Source organism: Haliotis rufescens, unplaced genomic scaffold (assembly GCF_023055435.1).
Source record: "Haliotis rufescens isolate VD_foot unplaced genomic scaffold, xgHalRufe1.0.p SCAF_2, whole genome shotgun sequence".
Taxonomy (NCBI): domain Eukaryota; kingdom Metazoa; phylum Mollusca; class Gastropoda; order Lepetellida; family Haliotidae; genus Haliotis; species Haliotis rufescens.
In genome coordinates, this window is record NW_025963890.1 from 24,317,409 (window position 1) to 24,332,990 (window position 15,582).

General features: G+C 46.4%; 1 protein-coding gene across 5 annotated transcripts in view; it reads right to left on the reverse strand.

Annotated features, from left to right (window-relative positions):
• The window catches only part of LOC124146186 (regulator of G-protein signaling 22-like), a 135,949-nt gene that overhangs the window by 64,225 nt on the left and 56,142 nt on the right, over positions 1-15,582 (reverse strand). For all 5 annotated transcript variants that reach the window (XM_046516352.2, XM_046516349.2, XM_046516350.2 and 2 more), the window contains 4 exons: positions 6,637-6,867; positions 4,922-6,207; positions 2,189-2,350; positions 1,881-2,064 (listed from right to left, as the gene is read on the reverse strand). In XM_046516352.2, the coding sequence (XP_046372308.2) occupies positions 1,881-2,064; positions 2,189-2,350; positions 4,922-6,207; positions 6,637-6,867 (1,863 nt within the window). The remainder of the gene's footprint in view (positions 1-1,880; positions 2,065-2,188; positions 2,351-4,921; positions 6,208-6,636; positions 6,868-15,582) is intronic.

A 15,582-nucleotide genomic window follows, 5' to 3' on the forward strand; every position in this document is an offset into this window, starting at 1 on the left:
TGGGGTCTGAAGGGAAGGATGGCTGTAGTTGGAGGGTGGGACGCGTGTCTTGTGTGACACTTACCTCTGTCATGACTGCCGTGTGTAGAGTACGAGGCACACAGATGTGGGGTCTGAAGGGAAGGATGGCTGTAGTTGGAGGGTGGTACATGTGTCTTGTGTGACACTTACCTCTGTGATGACTGCTGTGTGTTGAGTACGAGGCACACAGATGTGGGGTCTGAAGGGAAGGATGGCTGTAGTTGGAGGGTTGGACGCGTGTCTTGTGTGACACTTACCTCTGTGATGACTGCCGTGTTTGGGCCAGAGGCACACAGATGTGGGGTCTGAAGGGAAGGATGGCTGTAGTTGGAGGGTTGGACGCGTGTCTTGTGTGACACTTACCTCTGTGATGACTGCCGTGTGTAGAGTACGAGGCACACAGATGTGGGGTCTGAAGAGAAGGATGGCTGTAGTTGGAGGGTGGGACGCGTGTCTTGTGTGACACTTACCTCTGTGATGACTGCCGTGTGTAGAGTACGAGGCACACAGATGTGGGGTCTGAAGGGAAGGATGGCTGTAGTTGGAGGGTTGGACGCGTGTCTTGTGTGACACTTACCTCTGTGATGACTGCCGTGTTTGGGCCAGAGGCACACAGATGTGGGGTCTGAAGGGAAGGATGGCTGTAGTTGGAGGGTTGGACGCGTATCTTGTGTGACACTTACCTCTGTGATGACTGCTGTGTGTTGAGTACGAGGCACACAGATGTGGGGTCTGAAGGGAAGGATGGCTGTAGTTGGAGGGTTGGACGCGTGTCTTGTGTGACACTTACCTCTGTGATGACTGCCGTGTGTAGAGTACGAGGCACACAGATGTGGGGTCTGAAGGGAAGGATGGCTGTAGTTGGAGGGTTGGACGCGTGTCTTGTGTGACACTTACTTCTGTGATGACTGCCGTGTGTAGAGTACGAGGCACACAGATGTGGGGTCTGAAGGGAAGGATGGCTGTAGTTGGAGGGTTGGACGCGTGTCTTGTGTGACACTTACCTCTGTGATGACTGCCGTGTGTAGAGTACGAGGCACACAGATGTGGGGTCTGAAGGGAAGGATGGCTGTAGTTGGAGGGTGGGACGTGCGTCTTGTGTGACACTTACCTCTATGATGACTGCCGTGTGTAGAGTACGAGGCACACAGATGTGGGGTCTGAAGGGAAGGATGGCTGTAGTTGGAGGGTTGGACGCGTGTCTTGTGTGACACTTACCTCTGTCATGACTGCTGTGTGTTGAGTACGAGGCACACAGATGTGGGGTCTGAAGGGAAGGATGGCTGTAGTTGGAGGGTTGGACGCGTGTCTTGTGTGACACTTACCTCTGTGATGACTGCCGTGTGTAGAGTACGAGGCACACAGATGTGGGGTCTGAAGGGAAGGATGGCTGTAGTTGGAGGGTTGGACGCGTGTCTTGTGTGACACTTACCTCTGTGATGACTGCCGTGTGTAGAGTACGAGGCACACAGATGTGGGGTCTGAAGGGAAGGATGGCTGTAGTTGGAGGGTGGGACGTGCGTCTTGTGTGACACTTACCTCTATGATGACTGCCGTGTGTTGATTAGAGGCACACAGATGTGGGGTCTGAAGGGAAGGATGGCTGTAGTTGGAGGGTTGGACGCGTGTCTTGTGTGACACTTACCTCTGTGATGACTGCCGTGTGTAGAGTACGAGGCACACAGATGTGGGGTCTGAAGGGAAGGATGGCTGTAGTTGGAGGGTTGGACGCGTGTCTTGTGTGACACTTACCTCTGTGATGACTGCCGTGTGTAGAGTACGAGGCACACAGATGTGGGGTCTGAAGGGAAGGATGGCTGTAGTTGGAGGGTGGTACATGTGTCTTGTGTGACACTTACCTCTGTGATGATTGCGGTGTGTTGAGTACGAGGCATACAGGAGCGGGGTCTGAGTGGCAGAATTACTGCAGTTGGGGGATTGGGGTAGACCTCTTTCCTTCTCTTGAGTAGCTGCTGATGGTGGTACAGGTAGTATCTGTCTGGATTTGAGGGAGCCATCTGCTTCAGGAGAAATCGAGGTGCCCTGGAAATTCAATGTATAAATATGAAAATCATGAAATCCACATTGTAAGCCAACCTAAAATTGAGTATTATGAGGTATCACAACTAAGAAATTAATACAATGCAGATATATGTTGAGTACATACCAGTAGAGCACAAGAGGTTCTGCCACCTTGTTCTGAATGGACAATAGTCTGTCTACAGTCCAGCTGGACGGTTCCACCAAACCTAGCAAAGTCTTCCACTCCATCGACAGCTCATAGGGAGACCCAGTGTGCTGGTACTTCTCACGCATGTTTGCTAAGTAACTGTAAGGATACAAAACATTATTAACAAAATAGTTTTACAAGATTTAATATCAAAAGAATAGAATATCTTCACCGTCGGGAAAGAACAGTTTCTGAATAGAGATTTAACCAATCTCATTAAAATCAGATCTCAGTTCTTGCTGCCACTAAACAAAGATCTGAGGACATCCCATTAGAGGTCACGTCAGAACGACCTTTCATCCGACCAATCAGAGCGTCGCTTACCAGATCATGAAAGTGACAGTCGGAATGTGATTTCTAATCATGCAGCCTAGAAAACGTTAAAACGGGGTATTCCGAACGATAGTTACGGGCTTAGCGACTGAATCTATACAATCCAGACCATATATTAGCCATTCTAGAACGTTCTTTTGTTCAGGTTTCAAATTTTTAAGCGAGAATTTGTCAAAATATGTTTCGAAGCGTAGTCCCCAATTTGAAATTAGTGCCGTAAAGCACGAGAAAGCTGCCTTCTGTTTGGCTAATGTCGACTTCTTGTTAGTAATTCCATTGGTCGGTCAGAGTTTGCAAAAGGTCGGTCTGCGTGATCCATAATGGGATGTCCTCAGATCTTTGTTTAGCGGCAGTGAGAACAAAGATCTGATTTTAATAAGATTGAGATTTAACCTACCCGGGAACACTATTAAAAAAACAACATGACTAGTAGTATTCATGTGTAACCATGAATCAGTGTTTGAAATGAAAATAAATGCCAGGTTGCCATCAGGACCCACAGACTTTTGTAGGAGCTAAACTAAACTGACTAAACTGTTCAGACCCTCATTAATAAAAACTGCAGCTAATTGTGACAAATAATTTGGCACATAAATTTACTGCAGGCCCTGAGGACCCCGACAAGTCTTAAACTATGGGCCTGACAAGAGATGTACCTGCCATGAGGACCCCGACAAGTCTTAAACTATGGGCCTGACAAGAGATGTACCTGCCATGAGGCCTCGACAAGTCTTAAACTATAGGCCTGACAAGAGATGTACCTGCGATGAGGACCCCGACAAGTCTTAAACTATGGGCCTGACAAGAGATGTACCTGCCATGAGGCCTCGACAAGTCTTAAACTATGGGCCTGACAAGAGATGTACCTGCCATGAGGCCTCGACAAGTCTTAAACTGTGGGCCTGACAAGAGATGTACCTGCCATGAGGCCTCGACAAGTCTTAAACTATGGGCCTGACAAGAGATGTACCTGCCATGAGGCCTCGACAAGTCTTAAACTATGGGCCTGACAAGAGATGTACCTGCCATGAGGCCTCGACAAGTCTTAAACTATGGGCCTGACAAGAGATGTACCTGCCATGAGGCCTCGACAAGTCTTAAACTATAGGCCTGACAAGAGATGTACCTGCCATGAGGACCCCGACAAGTCTTAAACTATGGGCCTGACAAGAGATGTACCTGCCATGAGGCCTCGACAAGTCTTAAACTATGGGCCTGATAAGAGATGTACCTGCCATGAGGACCCCGACAAATCTTAAACTATGGGCCTGACAAGAGATGTACCTGCCATGAGGCCTCGACAAGTCTTAAACTATGGGCCTGACAAGAGATGTACCTGCGATGAGGACCCAGACAAGTCTTAAACTCTAGGCCTGACAAGAGATGTACCTGCCATGAGGACCCAGACAAGTCTTAAACTATGGGCCTGACAAGAGATGTACCTGCCATGAGGCCTCGACAAGTCTTAAACTATGGGCCTGACAAGAGATGTACCTGCCATGAGGCCTCGACAAGTCTCAAACTATAGGCCTGACAAGAGATGTACCTGCCATGAGGACCCCGACAAGTCTTAAACTATGGGCCTGACAAGAGATGTACCTGCCATGAGGCCTCGACAAGTCTTAAACTATGGGCCTGACAAGAGATGTACCTGCCATGAGGCCTCGACAAGTCTCAAACTATGGGCCTGATAAGAGATGTACCTGCCATGAGGACCCCGACAAGTCTTAAACTATAGGCCTGACAAGAGATGTACCTGCCATGAGGCCTCGACAAGTCTCAAACTATGGGCCTGATAAGAGATGTACCTGCCATGAGGACCCCGACAAGTCTTAAACTATGGGCCTGACAAGAGATGTACCTGCCATGAGGCCTCGACAAGTCTTAAACTATGGGCCTGACAAGAGATGTACCTGCCATGAGGCCTCGACAAGTCTTAAACTATGGGCCTGACAAGAGATGTACCTGCCATGAGGCCTCGACAAGTCTTAAACTATGGGCCTGACAAGAGATGTACCTGCCATGAGGACCCCGACAAGTCTTAAACTATGGGCCTGACATGAGATGTACCTGCCATGAGGCCTCGACAAGTCTTAAACTATAGGCCTGACAAGAGATGTACCTGCCATGAGGACCCCGACAAGTCTTAAACTATGGGCCTGACAAGAGATGTACCTGCCATGAGGCCTCGACAAGTCTTAAACTATGGGCCTGACAAGAGATGTACCTGCCATGAGGCCTCGACAAGTCTTAAACTATAGTCCTGACATGAGATGTACCTGCCATGGACCTAAGGGCAGGCGTATATTTCAAACACTACCACAAATCAGTACTTACAGGAGAGTGTGCTCCTCTGACTTGAGCATACGACTCCGGTCAATGTCCACCCAGAGGTTCCAGTGCTTCTCCCCGAGGGTACCTTCCAGGAAAGCCTTAAACTGCTGGACCCCCTTCAACTTCATCAGGTCATATGTCCGGTGTTTGTGTTTCCTGAAGAAGGTGTCCTGCTCCTCATAGTCCTCCTCACTGTCCAGGAGGGAATCCACATCACTCTCCTCCTTCTTCTCCTGCAGCTGGGCCAGCTCCTTCTCTGGCTCCTCCAGTTCCACCTCTGGGAGCCGAACCTGCCCCTTCTGACTGGGCCCTACAGACAAACGGTCCAGCATATCCATAGTGATGTAGGAGTACTCCTTCTGTGGGAACATTCCCTGGATCTGAGGATCACTCTCAATACTCCTCTCATCCTCATCAATAATACTAGCAATGCAGCGTTTCAGAATTGCACCAACAATTACTGCTCCTAAGTCATCTATACTTTCCACTATAACACTCTCATCTTTTGGGGGAAGATCTTGCTCTGACTGGTTCTCCCTGTCACCTGTCTGCTGAGCATCCTGGTACGTGGACAGTTCTTCCTCCCTGTCTTCCTCTGTGTCTCCCATGCCAGACTCAGTGTCCGTGGTCTCAGATCGGGGATAGGCATACACCATTGCTCCATGCCTTGACCCTCTCTGACCATCATCATTAGACATGACACACACAGGTTCAGAGGGGCGAGGAGTGTTGGGTTTGACAGAGCTGCTGGTGAATAGTCTATTGCTGGGTACATCATCTTCAGCACTCTCATCAGGGTAAATTCCATGTCTGGAACCAAAGTAGCCACTGCCAAATACAGAACTCTTTGATGGACTCCCAAATCCACTGTCACATCTTCGACTGAGGTCAGTCAGACCCATAACACTCACAGGCCTAGCACTGCTGGGGCGGATAGCACTCTGTGGACGAGACATTGTAGAGAATGTTGTCTCTGTATTTTGAACCATCTGAGCCTCAGAGAACCAGGCATCGGTGTCAGTAGTGCTTGCATTGCCCATACACACGTACATGTTCTTGATGAGCTCTTCCTTGGGGTCCACCTTAGGCTCATCATCGTCTTTCTTCTTGGATCGCTTGATGCGAGGTTTGTAGTCTATCTTCATGATGGCAAACTCCTTGGTGTCCTGGCTGAGTCTGGCCTGTGAGACAATGCTGGCCAGGCGGTACTCCAGGTAGCAGTCACTCTCCAGGAAGGAGGGCAGACGCTCCGCCTTCACCCAGTGGATGCCCTGCTCCTTGTTCAGTGTCTGCACATGCAAACACAGAGTTACCCACATATTTGGACTAAATGTACCATTACTTCTACTATTTTGTGTTTGTTTATTATTCCAGGACAAATCCATTATAAAAAAATAGACTTGTTTAGTTGCCTTATTAATTTCTTTGTTTGGTTGTTGTTTAAGGCCACATTCAGCAATATTTAAGCTATATGATGTTGGTCTGTAAACAATCAAATCTGGACCAGACAATCCAGTGATTGACATCATGAGCATCAATCCAGGCAATTGGGATACAATGACATGCATCAACCAAATCAGTGAGCCTGACCACCCGATCCCATTTGTCGCCTCTTACGACAAGCATAGTCACCTCTTACTGCAAGCATGGGTTACTGAAGACCTATTCTAACCCGGATCTTCACGGGTTTCCAGATAAGTAAACATTTCTTTACTCACAGTGACAGTGAATGATGTATCGATCTCCACCTTCTCCGGTCCCATGGGCTCTTCAATGGGGATGAGAGGGATGTCAATGAAGCTGTGCAGTTTGGCCACATGGTACATGCGTGGTGTACGGCGCTGTGACCGGATGGCTGCCTTGATCTGCTGGGCCAGCTGTTTCTTGGCATTGCTGACCACCTCAAACCCCCCAGTGTCCTTGTTGAAGCACAGCGGCTCAGGGAAACTCTGAAGAAGGACATAGCCTAATGAGTCAGTCATGAAGTCTCTACCAAGAACATAAAGTGTGTTCCTGATGTAAGTCGAGGTGTTGAATCCACACTCATGTTTTCTTGTTTACTAATATAATGTCTTGGAAGAATTTTATTCCTGAACATGGAATGTACCCAGTCTTATTCATTCTTGAGTTATACATACTTTATCACAGCTTTGTGTGCACACTGAATTCCCCAAGAGCTGAAAAGTGATGGTTCAACTAAACAATACTGATGTGTCACAGCCCTACTCAGATGTCCATCTGTCTGTGTCTGTGTTTTATTACCCACTCCAGGTCTACTTTTACTTGACACCAATGGAAATTTCCTTTGTATATTCAATGATATCTGTGTAATCTATACAGGTTAAACAACATCGTAATTATAAGTTGCTGTTCAACATCACGTTGCACCTTGGAGAAAACCGCTAGGCCATAACTCAGGTTATATTTTCAGCCCCTGCTTACAATCATGTGACTTGTGATGTTCACTCTTTTAATGAGCCTGTAGTTTATCACATTGGCATTGAAACTCAGAACTTGTAATGAAAAAAATATTTTGTTATCTTCCTACCCGTCTTTTCTAATGGTATAAAACCTGAATGCAAGTTTCTGTTTTGGCCTTGTTAACTGGTTTCTATTGCTGTAATTGTTGTGTTGACATTATGATGATGAATTCTTTAAGATGATGAATTCTTTATGATGATGAATTAAATTCTTTAAGATGATGAGTTCTTTATGATGATGAATTCTTTAAGATGATGAGTTCTTTATGATGATGAATTCTTTAAGATGATGAGTTCTTTAAAATGATGAATTCTTTAAGATGATGAGTTCTTTACAACGATGAATTCTTTATGATGATGAATCTTTTAAGATGAATTCTTTAAGATGATGAATTCTTTATGATGATGAATTCTTTAAGATGATGAATTCTTTATGATGATGAATTCTTTAAGATGAATTCTCTAAGATGGTGAATTCTTTATGATGATGAATTCTTTATGATGATGAATCCTTTAAGATGATGAATTCTTTATGATGATGAATCCTTTAAGATAATGAATTCTTTATGATGATGAATCCTTTACAACAATGAATTCTTCGATGATGAATTCTTTAGGCAATGTTGAGTGACGGACTCAGTCATGACAGGCATGTTTGGATTTCCCTTTTGTCTAACACCTGAATTCTTTGCACAGAACAGGGTAATAAATTTTATATTTAATGATTTGTTGATTCCTAATAAATATAATTGCTCTAAAAAAACAAAAACATTTGGATCTGCCAGCCTTACAATGGTTAAAGCTTTAGACAAAATTGTGGAACTGGACACATTCAATCATATTTGCAAACGTGATGCATGTGTGGGAAAAGTTAGTATAAACACAAACCCTACAAATAGACTAAGTGTTGTACAAATCAAGCAGGTAATTCAGTGGAAATCCCACACCATCATGTGAATCACATCTCAGGCTGTAGGTTTTCCTTTCATCATCATAAGCGTATAAAGGACTTAGCATGACAACCTTCAGTATATATCAAACAAACACCACTTCACTGGTGACAGTGACGGGGGACAGCAACATCACAGTCATCGCAATCCCCACAATCTCTCATTTATCTCTGTGGAAATCACATGTGTGTTATCCTGGATCAGCTTTCAATATTGGTAATGGGCTCACTTATGTCAATACGTATAGTTGAAGTTCTATTTATCGTTCTCATTCATCCCAGAGACGGCTGCTAAAAATACAAATGGCTAACATTCATAATAGAAACCTAATATCAGAGAGAATAAATAGACACGGAGATCAACATATGACCCCTAAACACACAAGAGCAATGGCTTTTGAATGACTAACCTTTGCCTTTTGAATATAGTTGAATGTAGCTTGAGGTAACCATACCCGGACGGTGAAAAGAGAGTGAGATTAGAGAGAGAGATTCAAACACTACTGCCACCAGTGTAACATGGGCACAACTGGCAGTCACACCATACCCAATGTTACAGGGTCCTGACACTATGATGGGACTGAATCACCCAATGCTATAGGGTCCTGACTTTATGATGGGACTGAATCACCCAATGTTACAGGGTCCTGACACTATGATGGGACTGAATCACCCAATGTTACAGGGTCCTGACACTATGATGGGACTGAATCACCCAATGCTACAGGGTCCTGACACTATGATGGGACTGAATCACCCAATGTTACAGGGTCCTGACTCTATGATGGGACTGAATCACCCAATGCTACAGGGTCCTGACACTCTGATGGGACTGAATCACCCAATGCTACAGGGTCCTGACTCTATGATGGGACTGAATCACCCAATGCTACAGGGTCCTGACTCTATGATGGGACTGAAATCACCCAATGCTACAGGGTCCTGACACTATGATGGGACTGAATCACCCAATGCTACAGGGTCCTGACACTATGATGGGACTGAATCACCCAATGCTACAGGGTCCTGACTCTATGATGGGACTGAATCACCCAATGCTACAGGGTCCTGACTCTATGATGGGACTGAAATCACCCAATGCTACAGGGTCCTGTCTCTATGATGGGGCTGAAATCACTAAATGCTACAGGGTCCTGTCTCTATGATGGGACTGAATCACCCAATGCTACAGGGTCCTGACTCAATGATGGGACTGAAATCATCCAATGTTACAGGGTCCTGACTTTATGATGGGACTGAATCACCCAATGTTACAGGGTCCTGACTCTATGATGGGACTGAATCACCCAATGCTACAGGGTCCTGACTCTATGATGGGGCTGAATCACCCAATGTTACAGGGTCCTGACTCTATGATGGGACTGAAATCACCCAATGCTACAGGGTCCTGACTCTATGATGGGACTGAAATCACCCAATGCTACAGGGCTATGACGCTATGATGGGACTGAATCACCCAATGCTACAGGGTCCTGACTCTATGATGGGACTGAAATCACCCAATGGTACAGGGTCCTGACACTATGATGGGACTGAAATCACCCAATGCTATAGGGCTATGACGCTATGATGGGACTGAAATCACCCAATGCTACAGGTCAATGTGACGCTATGATGGGACTGAAATCACCCAATGCTACAGGTCCATGTGACACTATGATGGGACTGAAATCACCCAATGCTACAGGGCTATGACGCTATGATGGGACTGAAATCACCCAATGGTACAGGGTCCTGACCCTATGACGGGACTGAAATCACCAAATGCTACAGAGCTATGACGCTATGATGGGACTGAAATCACCCAATGCTACAGGTCCATGTGACGCTATGATGGGACTGAAATCACCCAATGCTACAGGTCCATGTGACTCTATGATGGGACTGAAATCACCTAATGCTACAGGGCTATGACGCTATGATGGGACTGAAATCACCCAATGCTACAGTGCTATGATGCTATGATGGGACTGAAATCACCCAATGGTACAGGACAATGATGCTGTGATGGGACTGAAATCACCCAATGCTATCAGAGCAATAAGTCCTTGTAAACTGTTTATCAGGCATACACTCAATCATATGTTGTTATCAACAGATAACCCTTACATAGGGACATTGTTAGATCTTTGGATACTTGTATCGAGGAATGTAATAGACATGGTGGCATTCAGTTTTAACTGGTTCTTCACAGCACCGTTATGTACTCCAGATTTACAGCTTGTTTCAAATTTGCTCCTGTGTCTTGAGAGTATGTGTATTGACAAGGCACTTGTGTCAGGACTTGTGTCAGGACTTGTGTGAGATAGGTATGTGTTACTGTGAAGGTCGTGTGACCTCCCTCGGAGATAAGACAGACAGGCCATATCATGCCTACAGCACCTGACAAGGACTCTCCACAGGGACGTTGTGCTTCATCTTCCAGAACCAACACACACTGTCCGTCAACATGTCATAAGTACTACATTCTCTTCATCACAATAGCACACTAAATACCTTTATCCAATAATACACATCACCTAAAAAATTATATTCCTGAAACCTTGTCATTTAACATAGAGTTATTTATGACATCAGCAGGTGTATATCATACTGGATGGGTGTAGGGTGTCAGCAGTTGTATATCATACTAGACAGGTGTATGACATCAGCAGTTGTAGATCATACTAGATGGGAGAAAACATCAGCAGGTGTATATCATACTGGATGGGTGTAAGGTGTCAGCAGTTGTATATCATACTAGACAGGTGTATGACATCAGCAGTTGTAGATCATACTAGATGGGAGAAAACGTCAGCAGGTGTATATCATACTGGATGGGTGTAGGGTGTCAGCAGTAGTATATCATACTAGACAGGTGTATGACATCAGCAGGTGTATATCATACTGGATGGGTGTAAGGTGTCAGCAGTTGTATATCATACTAGACAGATGTATGACATCAGTAGGTGTAGATCATACTAGATGGGAGAAAACGTCAGCAGGTGTATATCATACTGGATTGGTGTACAATGTCAGCAGGTGTATATCATACTGGATGGGTGTATGGCCTCAGCAGATGTATATCATACTGGATGGGTGTAAGATGTCAGCAGATGTATATCATACTGGATGGGTGTAAGATGTCAGCAGATGTATATCATACTGGATGGGTGTATGACGTCAGCAGGTGTATATCATACTGGATGGGTGTAAGATGTCAGCAGATGTATATCATACTTGATGGGTGTAAGATGTTAGCAGGTGTATATCATACTGGATGGGTGTAAGATGTCAGCAGGTGTATATCATACTGGATGGGTGTAAGATGTCAGCAGATGTATATCATACTGGATGGGTGTATGACGTCAGCAGGTGTATATCATACTGGACAGGTGTACGATGTCAGCAGGTGTATATCATACTGGATGGGTGTAAAACGTCAGCAGGTGTATATCATACTGGATGGGTGTATGACGTCAGCAGATGTATATCATACTGGATGGGTGTAAGATGTCAGCAGATGTATATCATACTGGATGGGTGTAAGATGTCAGCAGGTGTATATCATACTGGATGGGTGTATGGCCTCAGCAGATGTATATCATACTTGATGGGAGTAAGACGTCAGCAGGTGTATATCATGCAAGACAGATGTACAATGTCAGCAGGTGTATATCATACTGGATAGGAGTAAGATGTCAGCAGGTGTATATCATGCAAGACAGGTGTACAATGTCAACAGGTGTATATCATACTGGATGGGTGTAAAATGTCAGCAGGTGTATATCATACTGGATGGGTGTATGATGTCAGCAGATGTATATCATACTGGATGGGTGTATGGCGTCAGCAGATGTATATCATATTGGATGGGAGTACGACGTCAGCAGGTGTATATCATGCAAGACAGATGTACAATGTCAGCAGGTGTATATCATACTAGATGGGTGTAAGATGTCAGCAGGTGTATATCATACTAGATGGGAGAAGACGTCAGCAGGTGTATATCATACTGGATGGGTGTAAAACGTCAGCAGGTGTATATCATACTGGATGGGTGTATGACGTCAGCAGATGTATATCATACTGGATGGGTGTAAGACGTCAGCAGATGTATATCATACTGGATGGGAGTAAGACGTCAGCAGGTGTATATCATGCAAGACAGGTGTACAATGTCAGCAGGTGTATATCATACTGGATGGGTGTAAGATGACAGCAGGTGTATATCATACTGGATGGTTTATGACGTCAGCAGGTGTATATCATACTGGATGGGTGTATGACGTCAGCAGATGTATATCATACTGGATGGTTGTATGACGTCAGCAGGTGTATATCATACTGGATGGGAGTACAACGCCAGCAGGTGTATATCATGCAAAACAGGTGTACAATGTCAGCAGGTGTATATCATAGTGGATGGAAGTACAACGTCAGCAGGTGTATATCATATTGGATGGGTGTATGATGTCAGCAGATGTATATCATACTGGATGGGAGTAAGACGTCAGCAGGTGTAGATCATCCTGGATGGGTGTACAATGTCAGCAGGTGTATATCATACTGGATGGGAGTACGACATCAGCAGGTGTATATCATACTAGATGGGAGTACGACATCAGCAGGTGTATATCATGCTAGACAGGTGTACGATGTCAGCAGGTGTATTTCATTCAAGACAGTTGTGCATGTGCACAATGTCCACAGTTGACTGGCTACTCACAGTGAGAGTGTATGGGGCAGGGGTGACTGGCTACTCACAGTGAGAGTGTATGTGGTAGGGGTGACTGGCTACACACAGTGAGAGTGTATGGGGCAGGGGTGACTGGCTACTCACAGTGAGAGTGTATGTGGTAGGGGTGACTGGCTGCTCACAGTGAGAGTGTATGTGGTAGGGGTGACTGGCTACTCACAGTGAGAGTGTATGTTGTAGGGTGAGTGGCTACACACAGTGAGAGTGTATGTGGTAGGGGTGACTGGCTACACACAGTGAGAGTGTATGTGGTAGGGGTGACTGGCTACACACAGTGAGAGTGTATGTGGTAGGGGTGACTGGCTTCTCACAGTGAGAGTGTATGTGGTAGGGGTAACTGGCTACACACAGTGAGAGTGTATGTGGTAGGGGTGACTGGCTACACACAGTGAGAGTGTATGTGGTAGGGGTAACTGGCTACACACAGTGAGAGTGTATGTGGTAGGGGTGACTGGCTTCTCACAGTGAGAGTGTATGTGGTAGGGGTAACTGGCTACACACAGTGAGAGTGTATGTGGTAGGGGTGACTGGCTACACACAGTGAGAGTGTATGTGGTAGGGGTGACTGGCTTCTCACAGTGAAAGTGTATGTGGTAGGGGTGACTGGCTTCTCACAGTGAGAGTGTATGTGGTAGGGGTGACTGGCTACTCACAGTGAGAGTGTATGTGGTAGGAGTGACTGGCTACACACAGTGAGAGTGTATGGGGCAGGGGTGACTGGCTACACACAGTGAGTGTGTATGTGGTAGGGGTGACTGGCTTCTCACAGTGAGAGTGTATGTGGTAGGGGTGACTGGCTACACACAGTGAGAGTGTATGTGGTAGGGGTGACTGGCTACACACAGTGAGAGTGTATGTGGTAGGGGTGACTGGCTACACACAGTGAGAGTGTATGTGGTAGGGGTGACTGGCTACACACAGTAAGAGTGTATGTGGTAGGGGTGACTGGCTACACACAGTGAGAGTGTATGTGGTAGGGGTAACTGGCTACACACAGTGAGAGTGTATGTGGTAGGGGTGACTGGCTACACACAGTGAGAGTGTATGTGGTAGGGGTAACTGGCTACACACAGTGAGAGTGTATGTGGTAGGGGTGACTGGCTACTCACAGTGAGAGTGTATGTGGTAGGGGTGACTGGCTTCTCACAGTGAGAGTGTATGTGGTAGGGGTGACTGGCTACACACAGTGAGAGTGTATGTGGTAGGGGTGACTGGCTACACACAGTGAGAGTGTATGTGGTAGGGGTGACTGGCTTCTCACAGTGAGAGTGTATGTGGTAGGGGTGACTGGCTACACACAGTGAGTGTGTATGTGGTAGGGGTGACTGGCTACACACAGTGAGAGTGTATGTGGTAGGGGTGACTGGCTTCTCACAGTGAGAGTGTATGTGGTAGGGGTGACTGGCTACTCACAGTGAGAGTGTATGTGGTAGGAGTGACTGGCTACACACAGTGAGAGTGTATGTGGTAGGGGTGACTGGCTTCTCACAGTGAGAGTGTATGTGGTAGGGGTAACTGGCTACACACAGTGAGAGTGTATGTGGTAGGGGTGACTGGCTACTCACAGTGAGAGTGTATGTGGTAGGAGTGACTGGCTACACACAGTGAGAGTGTATGGGGCAGGGGTGACTGGCTACACACAGTGAGAGTGTATGTGGTAGGGGTGACTGGCTTCTCACAGTGAGAGTGTATGTGGTAGGGGTGACTGGCTACACACAGTGAGAGTGTATGTGGTAGGGGTGACTGGCTACACACAGTGAGAGTGTATGTGGTAGGGGTGACTGGCTACTCACAGTGAGAGTGTATGTGGTAGGGGTGACTGGCTACTTACAGCGAGAGTGTATGTGGTAGGGGTGACTGGCTACACACAGTGAGAGTGTATGTGGTAGGGGTGACTGGCTACACACAGTGAGAGTGTATGTGGTAGGGGTAACTGGCTTCTCACAGTGAGTGTGTATGTGGTAGGGGTGACTGGCTACACACAGTGAGAGTGTATGTGGTAGGGGTAACTGGCTACACACAGTGAGAGTGTATGTGGTAGGGGTAACTGGCTACACACAGTGAGAGTGTATGTGGTAGGGGTAACTGGCTACACACAGTGAGAGTGTATGTGGTAGGGGTGACTGGCTACTCACAGTGAGAGTGTATGTGGTAGGGGTGACTGGCTATACACAGTGAGAGTGTATGTGGTAGGGGTGACTGGCTACACACAGTGAGAGTGTATGGGACAGGAGGCTTCTCACTGACAGTGAGAGTGTATGGGACAGGAGGCTACTCACTGACAGTGAGTGTGTATGGGACAGGAGGCTTCTCACTGACAGTGAGAGTGTATGGGACAGGAGGCTACTCACTGACAGTGAGAGTGTATGGGACAGGAGGCTACTCACTGACAGTGAGAGTGTTTTGGACAGGAGGCTACTCACTGACAGTGAGAGTGTATGGGACAGGAGGCTACTCACTGACAGTGAGAGTGTAT